Raw genomic sequence first — 9,837 nt, 5'->3', positions numbered from 1 at the left:
AAATATAAAAATGTGAGTTTGAAATATTAAACCAAACAGATCCTTAGGCCGTTTGGTAGAATATTATAAACATATATTTTTAATTTTTAAACAACATTATACATATTTTTACGTATTTTTTTTACTACACGTATTTTAAAAAATTTCAAACAACATCACTCAAATTTCGCAACCAAACAGACACTTATTTATTCTCATTTTTTCAGCGTACAAAAATATTACCATTTTATATGTATAAAAACTAATAAGAAGAAGGATTTAGTAAAAGACAAAGGACTTAATTAAAAAAAATAAAAAGTAATGAGTACGTAGAAGGAAATGGATAAGGAAAAAGGATCTTCACATGGGAAAAGTTGGGGTTAGCGAAAAGCGGTATTTGCGATACTAACAAAGTAACACTGAAACCACAGGAAGGTATAGCGGTAATAATGGCTTTTTCCTTTTCACACGAAAACAGAGGTGGGTGTACAGTTCTTGAAAAAACCAAACAGGTCCTTCAATTTTAGTATATAAGGATGTCTAGGCCTCACACTTTCATCACCCCCCTCCGTGCTTTCCTTTCATTCTTTGCATTCTTGCGTTGCGTTTACTTCATCTTTTGAAGTTTGAAGCTCTGTCTTCATTTTCTTTGTTTTTTCCTTCTCATTGCGTTGTGGCATTGTTGGCATTGTCCCAAAGGTAAAATTTTTGTTGCTTCACATATTATATATTTTATTATTATTGTTTGATCCATATGCTACAAGATTTTATTTTAATGACTTTGATACACTACATGTTTGTTTATAATATCTAAGTCCGTCCAAGGCTAAAAATGTTCAAATTAGGTAGCATATTCGTCATGGATAAAGGACCTTCTAAAAAATTTATTTACTTATATTATGATTGTGATTTTTTTATTATAATGTTTATCATGATGCATGAATCCAATCTGCTTGTATTTTTTTTTTTTTAAGGCTTCTACTAAACATGTCACTACGCATACCGTAAAAGGGGCAAAATAAAATGGTATTTGTACAATGCCGATTGAGAGGGTCAGATTTTAACATGGGTCCGTTAAAATTTTTTCAATTTTTGATAATTTTTTTTTCTAAAAATAGTGCATCTTAGGGCACATTAGTAAAATCCTGTTAACATTGGCTACCGCCATAGGCTAGTGTCTAAAAATTCTAGTTGTGATCATCACCATCCAGACATTACACACAAACACCAAAAGAGAGCGAAACTAGGCCCCGCCACATTTGCTTTTGTAGCTTCTGGGTTCCTTCATGGGCCACCCCACTGCCAAAATTACCGTAAATTTGTTTTCCAATTCCAATTAAATTTTCCTTGACTGAATAAAATATTTTCCTGTCTTGGCTTGGGGTCCAAGTTTTGTCAGAAAATTGCAATTTTTTTCACTCTCCTCACGCATGAATTACACGTAATCTTTAGTGGATTACAAAGATATATACAATTTATTTGTCCTTATGTGTGTGGGGTTTTAACTTAAAAAAAAAAAATCTTATTTAGTGTCCTCTTATTTCGTTGAAAAGAATAGATACTTTATTTTAACAGAAACACCCAATTTTTTTTAATGTTTATGATAGTTTATGTTAAGTAAAACTCTATTACCTAAATTTCTTTACATATATCTTTTAATCAAATCTAGGAGTATTTTTAAAGTAAAATCAGTCTGACAAAATACACCAAACAAAAATGTAATTGTGGTAAAACCAAAACCTGTCATAGATTTCTTTACAGATAAGAACTGCTCACAAAAAAAACGCAACTCCATCTGTGTATAACTGTATAGTATATACCTGCCATTTTCTTTGACTTGTAATAAAATTTACTTTATGTCAATGTTTTTACCAAACTACCCTTGTCCCGCGAATCACTAGTTGAATCTTCCGTGGCCCACCTTTGGAGAATTTAGACAAAACAAAAGGGAATATGTGTTTTTTTTTTTTTTACCACAGCAAGTGGTTGTTTTGTTACCTTTTACCATCTTTGTTTCGCGCTCCATTGTCTATAAATTTAGCCAAAAACACTCTCATTGCACCACCACCCTTTTTCATTTCTCCTCTCTGTTTTTCTGGTACCGTTATTCTCTTTGTTTTTTTTTTTCTTCTTCCTTCTTTCTTTTTCTCTCTTTGTTGTTTCCAGTTATGCTTCTCAAATGTTTGTGATTTTTTTTTTCAATGAGAGAAAAAAAACTCTTTTCTTAGTATTTTTTTTTATGAACTTACTAGTTTTTGATCTGGGTCTTCATACTTCTCTTCAAGCTAAAGAAGCTCCATCTGATCTATGCTTTTTATGGATAACCATATGCTTATTTTAGTCTCACTAAGCGAAAATGTTTACAATGGATCTGCTCTGCACTTTCTTACCTGGCAAACACTACTCCTATGGCCATGGACATGGATGGTTGTGAATATTTTTTGGTGATCTAAAGCGAAGTTTAGCGTATAATAATAAAATTGATCAATAAATTAATTAAAAGAGGGGTTATGCTGCAAAAAAGCCACTAGAGAAAGATCGTACTGTGCATAGATAGATTCATACAATAATTCTCTGAGCACTGGTTTTAGACGGCAAAAATAGTTGAACAATAAATCTTTTTGTTTAATAATTTTCTATGTAGTTGGTGGGGATGTTAGGTTTTGAAAAATCTATGGCTTCTCAGAATTAATATTATATATATTTTACTTTTTGGTGTTTGCGTCCTTGACTTTGTTTGTGAGGTTTATCCATCTTCTTCTTAATTTATATTCTGTCTTAAATTTTTTGGATAAAGTTGGATCCGTTGTTGAATATTACCTAACACAGTCTTTGTTTATTGTTTGTGTTTGTGTCTCTGTCTTTGATCTAGCAGTTTTAAGGTTTTTGTAAGAATTTTTAGAAGTTGGCCATGGCCGGAAGTGCTCTGACCAGAGTCCATAGCCTCCGTGAGCGTTTGGATGAGACCCTCTCTGCTAACCGTAACGAAATTGTTGCACTACTTTCAAGGTACTTCATGATCTAACTCTCTTTTCCATTTTTATTTTAGCATAGGTTGTGAATTTTGTGAATTGTGATCAAATTCATATGTGGTGTTGTAGGATTGAAGGCAAGGGAAAAGGAATTTTGCAACACCATCAGCTAATTGCTGAGGTAGAAGCAATCCCTGAAGCTAACAGGAAGACACTTTTGGATGGCCCTTTTGGTGAAGTTTTGAGAGCCGCTCAGGTTGGTAACAGTAACACAGAATTATAGATCACATTCCGGTTTTGGCTTGTGCTAATTTTAGTATAGTTTTGTTAGTTTCGTGCTGATTTTTGCTGTACTTAACTTTTTTTTATGGTTATATTTATAGGAAGCCATTGTTCTGCCTCCATGGGTTGCCTTGGCTGTTCGTCCTAGGCCTGGTGTTTGGGAATACATAAGAGTGAATGTCCATGCTCTTGTTGTTGAGGAGTTGCGTGTGCCCGAGTACTTGCACTTCAAAGAAGAACTCGTCGATGGAAGGTAACTTTACTTGTTTTTTCTTGTGTTCTGTATTTTGCTTGGACCCAAAAAAAATTAGGGACCTAAGGATCTAAAATGCTAATTTGAATGTGCAGTGTCAATGGGAACTTTGTGCTTGAGTTGGATTTTGAACCCTTCACTGCATCATTTCCCCACCCAACTCTTTCAAAGTCCATTGGAAATGGCGTGGAGTTCCTTAACCGTCACCTTTCTGCGAAGCTCTTCCATGACAAGGAGAGCATGCACCCACTGCTTGAATTTCTCAGAGTTCACTGCTACAAGGGCAAGGTCTGTTTCAATTTACTCTTGTCTTTGATCCACATTGTTTCAATATATGCGAATTTTAGCAATAATTATATGGCTTCTTCAATGGTGTTTCTCTGCAGACTATGATGCTGAATGACAGAATTCACAACGTGGATTCCCTCCAGTATGTACTAAGGAAAGCAGAGGAGTATCTGACTACACTTGCCCCTGAAACCCCTTATTCTACGTTTGAGCACAAGTTCCAGGAGATTGGTTTGGAGAGAGGTTGGGGTGACACAGCTGAGCGCGTACTAGAAATGATCCAACTTCTTTTGGATCTTCTTGAAGCTCCTGACCCCTGCACCCTCGAGACATTTCTTGGCAAAATCCCTATGGTCTTTAACGTTGTGATCATGTCTCCCCATGGTTACTTTGCCCAGGATAATGTGTTGGGATACCCTGACACTGGTGGCCAGGTTAGATTTTACAAGCCTAATTTGTCATGTCTAACTTCAAATTTGGTTGTGTTGTGTCAATTTGTTTAATTTGGACTGTTTTGATTCACATCTAGGTTGTTTATATCTTGGATCAAGTTCGGGCCTTGGAGAGTGAGATGCTTAAGCGTATCAAGCATCAAGGCTTGGATATCACCCCCAGAATCCTCATTGTAAGTCTCGCTTAGGTTTTGTGTAAGAATTTTAGCTCATAAATGCGTATAACTTTGTGAATGTTTCCTCTATTTAATGCTTAATTTTGATTTCTATACACAGGTCACCCGACTCCTCCCTGATGCAGCAGGAACCACATGTGGTCAGCGTCTTGAGAAAGTGTTTGGGTGTGAGCATGCACATATTCTTCGAGTTCCTTTTAGAGATGAGAAGGGAATGGTCCGCAAATGGATCTCAAGATTCGAAGTTTGGCCATATCTAGAGAATTACACCGAGGTGAACTTTAATTATAGTGGTTTTTGGGGCTTATTGGTATCATAGTGTCTTTTGTGGCCTTTGTCTATGAGAATCTAAAATTGAACAATTTATTTGATTATATTAGGATGTTGCACAAGAACTTAATAAAGAGTTACAAGGGAAGCCAGATTTGATCATTGGAAATTACAGTGATGGAAACATTGTTGCCTCATTGTTGGCACATAAGTTTGGTGTTACACAGGTTTGTTATTTCTTGTGATTTTTACTGCATTTGGTCATCAGTTTTGCTTTGCAACCTAAAATATTGAATAAGCTCTCATTTTGTTCCCTGTCTCTTGCAGTGCACCATTGCCCATGCTCTTGAGAAGACAAAGTACCCTGAATCTGACATTTACTGGAAAAAATTTGAGGAGAAGTACCACTTCTCTTGCCAATTTACTGCTGATCTTATTGCCATGAATCATACCGATTTCATTATCACCAGTACTTTCCAAGAAATTGCTGGAAGGTGAGACAATCCTCTTATTTATGGTATATTTATTTTTATCATCAATCATTGCTTTTGAGGCTAACATTGTTTCCCTTTCATGGTTTTAGCAAAGACACTGTTGGTCAATATGAGAGTCACACTTCCTTCACCCTTCCCGGACTTTATCGCGTTGTTCACGGGATAAATGTGTTTGATCCTAAATTCAACATCGTCTCCCCAGGAGCAGATATGGATATTTACTTCTCCTACACTGAGGAAAAGAAAAGGTTGACAGCCTTCCACCCCGAAATTGAAGAGCTCCTTTACTCTTCTGTGGAGAACGAAGAACACTTGTGAGTTTTAGTCTAATTTACCTTTTCTTCTATTTCCAGTTCCTATTTCCAAGTGAACAGATTTTTAATTCTTGTATTGCTGTCTTAACAGGTGTGTATTGAAAGACAAGAACAAGCCCATTATATTCACAATGGCCAGGTTGGATCGTGTGAAAAATATCACAGGTCTTGTTGAGTGGTACGGTAAGAACAAACGTCTTCGTGAGTTGGTTAACCTCGTTGTTGTTGCTGGGGATCGGCGAAAGGAGTCTAAGGACTTGGAAGAGCAAGCTGAGATGAAGAAAATGCACACTCTTATTGAAACCTACAAGTTGAATGGCCAGTTTAGATGGATTTCTTCCCAGATGAACCGAGTGAGGAATGGTGAACTCTACCGTGTTATTGCTGATACAAGGGGAGCCTTTGTGCAGCCTGCCGTATATGAAGCTTTTGGGTTGACAGTTGTTGAGGCCATGACTTGTGGATTGCCAACATTTGCTACTTGTAATGGTGGCCCAGCTGAGATTATTGTACATGGTAAATCAGGCTTCCACATTGATCCTTATCATGGTGAACAAGCAGCCGAGCTCCTCGTAGGCTTCTTTGAGAAGTGTACGAAAGACCCTTCTCACTGGGACCAAATTTCTCAGGGAGGATTGAAGCGGATCTATGAGAAGTAAGTGAAACTGAAACTGAAACTGAAACTGACTTTCCTCCTCTTCACACTTGTATTATTGTTTGGTACTGTTTTTAATCAAATATCTAATTCTTTGCTTTGCTTCACAGGTACACATGGCAGATTTATTCCGAGAGGTTGTTGACCCTTACTGGGGTTTATGGCTTTTGGAAGCATGTGTCTAATCTGGATCGCCGTGAGAGCCGTCGTTATCTTGAGATGTTCTATGCTCTCAAGTACCGTAAGCTGGTAAATTTCTTTCTAGTATGAATAATTTCACCATGGTTAATCTACCAGTTTATATGAGCATACACTTGCACACATATATTTCTATTTACCAGTATATATGAACATACACTCGCACACATATATTTCTTACTAGAAATGTGACCTTTAATCCTCATTCCCATGTTAGTAATAGTCTTGATTTCCACTCCTTATAAAAGAACAACTTTGATGAACCATTCCTTGGTTCTTTTCTCACATTCCTGCTTTCACAAATGAGATATTTGTTGTTCTGGTTTTGATTCAATTGTCTTGTTTAACATTTCAGGCTGAGTCCGTTCCTCTTGCCGTCGAGAAATGAAATTGAAATTTGAAGGGTAAAAAAAAAAGCGGCAGCATTGCATGGGCTAGAACAAGTTGAGTTTTTTTCTGAATTCTGAGGAAATAATGGCCATGGTTTTCGAGATATGTGATTAAAAATAGGTTTAAGCTTTTTTTTTTTTTGTTCTTTTTTGTTTGATGCTTGCTGGGAATGTTTGAACTTGGTCATCCATTTTCCATTCAATTCAAAGTTGTGATGATTGACTTTTCTATCTGCTGTAAAATGTATTTGCTTTCTTAGTTTCAATTATTTCGTTGTGATGGAAATAAATCAAAGATCATTTTTTCCTCTGCCTTCGGTGTTAATTTAAATGGGGGAAAAAAATGCATAAATGGAAGACTTGAGGGGTATGGAGGAATTTAAAAGCATGGTCCATTGCTTCAGTGTTCCCAATAGAGCTTGTGTGCTAGAATAGTATAACAAAGAAAAATCAACTATTTGCTTTGTACCATTGTCAATTTTATCATCCACCCAACCATGTGGATTCGAGCTTAAACCATTAATTGTTTGTCTCTCACCTTCGTGTTAGTCTTCCATTTGGCAAAAGTCGAGTCTCTCAACCTGTGTGATTGGTTCACAAACACAGTTGCTCCTTTTTCTCGCAAAAGGAGTAATTGATTTTGATTACTTTTTAGAGAATGGTCGGAGCCTCGGAGGTTGTGGAACATGAGTGTGGTCCACAATCCATCCATTTCTCTCTTAAACGCACAGAGACAATCTTCCAGATTTTCAAGCTACCACCTAACATTCTTGTTAGCGACCTTCCAGATTTTCAACCTGCTACCTAACGTTAATGTTTTTCACCAAGTTTGGGGGCAACAATTTTTATAATTAGCTCATAATTATTGAATTATCGAGTTGTGACCCTTGTATATTAGTCAATACAACTAGATGCGTGTACGCATATATACACATATCAAAGTGAGAAATTTTTTTTTCAAATAACTAATAAATTTTTTAAAAATATGAATGATTTAAAACTTAAAGTAATAAGTTTGGCTCCGAATATACTTAGAGCTATCTTATTTTAATCTATTATATAGTAACTAAAGAGACATTTTATGTGTAGTATTAAAGTGCATTTTGTTGAAGGCGGAATATGGAGGATAGAAAAGAGAGGAAAATAGTATTTTGTGTTGTTTGAAAATGAGAGAAAAGATGGAAATTAGTATTTTACTCTCTCTCTAATTCTTGCTTAGACTTTCTCTCTCTGAGAGCGAAAGTATTTTTCTTGTGTATTTTGAACTCTTCGGTCTTCCTTCAGTACCATGGGAACAACGTTTTTGCATATATATATATATATATATATAAGCTTGATTCAACTTATTTCTACCTGTTTGATCTTCCCATTAGACCAAGTAGAATACTTGTAATTGACAAAGACTTGAGTGTTTTTCACGCGCCCAACAATATATATTATATATAATGATAAAGGAAAACAATATAACGAGTACAAAGAGATAATAATTAATATATATTATATTATATCATATATCAATATTATTTTTATTAATAATATATTTTTTTTCTTATTTAATAAGTACAAAGAAAATTATATTTTACATATGATGTATTGAGGGCATAAGAATAAATTTATATAAACTATATTTTCTATTCTTCCACTTATCTACTTAACTAAATATAAAAGTTTTTCATCTCTTCACTTTTTCATTCCTCTAATATATATATATATTTTTATCTTTTCACCATTTTCTATCATTGATCTCGAAAAAATCTTGTATGAGATGGACGTATATGCCCAATGTCTCACTGATATGTGGGTTTCACACGTGTGAGACTCACATGTTAGTGAGACATTGGGCGCATACGCCTGTCTTACAAGATACCATCTCCCTCGACCCCACTACCACTAGTCACAATATTTTTTTATTATTGAGTCATTGGCTTGTTTAATAGCCACATAATGGGTTGAAAAGACAGTTTAAATCATGTTTGGTGTCAAATTTTATTGAAAATTTAATAGATATAAAAGAGCACATTGTACAATAAAAAATGAGATTATTACACCACTTGTTTTTTTTATAGAGTATTATTGGACTAACTCAAATATTTGGGAACAACTCCTTTTAAAATAACAAGCTTGTAACCCCATACATATGCATAGATATACTTAAAAAATATATATTAAGATGTAACAATTCATACATATATAATTTAAATATTATTGATAGTGATTCTTATATATATATATATATATATATATATATTTTTTTTTTTTTTAACTCTTTAAAAAGTCTTGTAAGAATATTATTAAGTAGAAGATGTAAATTGTCCAATTTTTGTTATGTTCATTAATTCTAGATTCTTTAGTTTTTGTTCATTTTGGATGGATATTTATGATGTGATTTCATATTTGACTGATATATATATATATATATATATATTATTAGTAGGCAAAACTTAGAGAAAATTCAATTAGATTTTACAATTGAAGTCCAATTTTGCGTCATGTGTCCTAAATTATTTATTTTTAAAGAGAGTTTTATTTCTTTATTTTGGAGTCAAATATGGGACCACATCATAAATATCCATTGAAGTGAGTTATTGCATACAAAAACCAAAAAGTCTAGAATTAATGAACATAAAAAAAATAAAAAATTGACAATTGACAATTTACATTTTCTACTTGATTATAATATTCTTACAAGACTTTTTAAAAAGTTAAAAAAAAAGAATGATTATCAATACTATTTAAATTATATATGTAAGAATTATAATATTCATCTCAATATATATCTTTTAAGTATATCTATACATACGCATGAGGTTACAAGCTAGTTCAAAAATAAAACTTTATCTAAAAAAAATAATTTATGACACATGACGCAAAATTGAACATTGTAGAATTTAATTGGAGAAGCTCTCTCTCTCTCTTTTTCTCTCTCTCTCTCTCTCATATATATATATATATATATATAGGAATTTTTCATAATTTTGGGGGCACCCACCAGTGTAGCTCCGCCCCTCACCATTCAGTGCCTCCCAAACTGCAATAGGATTTAAACTAGGCTAAAATACCCAACAAAAGCCCCACTTAGCTTGCTCGTGCGCCGTTTAATTACAGTTATCTTGGA

General features: G+C 34.1%; 1 protein-coding gene across 2 annotated transcripts; it reads left to right on the top strand.

Moving 5' to 3' along the window:
• The first annotated feature begins 540 nt into the window (after positions 1–540).
• Positions 541–7,032, top strand: LOC142643312 (sucrose synthase). Of its 2 annotated transcripts, none has more exons than XM_075817880.1 (14): positions 541–678; positions 2,855–2,988; positions 3,081–3,207; positions 3,335–3,486; positions 3,582–3,774; positions 3,873–4,208; positions 4,304–4,399; positions 4,503–4,676; positions 4,783–4,899; positions 5,000–5,166; positions 5,256–5,480; positions 5,572–6,135; positions 6,246–6,384; positions 6,689–7,032. In XM_075817880.1, the coding sequence occupies exons 2-14, from the start codon at positions 2,891–2,893 to the stop codon at positions 6,719–6,721; spliced, it is 2,421 nt and encodes an 806-aa protein (XP_075673995.1). In that variant the 5' UTR covers positions 541–678; positions 2,855–2,890; the 3' UTR covers positions 6,722–7,032. The 2 variants fall into 2 exon arrangements, with proteins under 2 accessions (XP_075673995.1, XP_075673996.1); XM_075817881.1 differs by lacking the exon at positions 541–678 and adding an exon at positions 1,978–2,077.
• Positions 7,033–9,837: the final 2,805 nt, after the last annotated feature.

Source organism: Castanea sativa, chromosome 7, assembly GCF_040712315.1.
Source record: "Castanea sativa cultivar Marrone di Chiusa Pesio chromosome 7, ASM4071231v1".
NCBI classification, from domain to species: domain Eukaryota; kingdom Viridiplantae; phylum Streptophyta; class Magnoliopsida; order Fagales; family Fagaceae; genus Castanea; species Castanea sativa.
The sequence above is the reverse complement of the archived record's forward strand: the minus strand, read 5'-3'. Positions and strand labels throughout refer to the sequence as shown.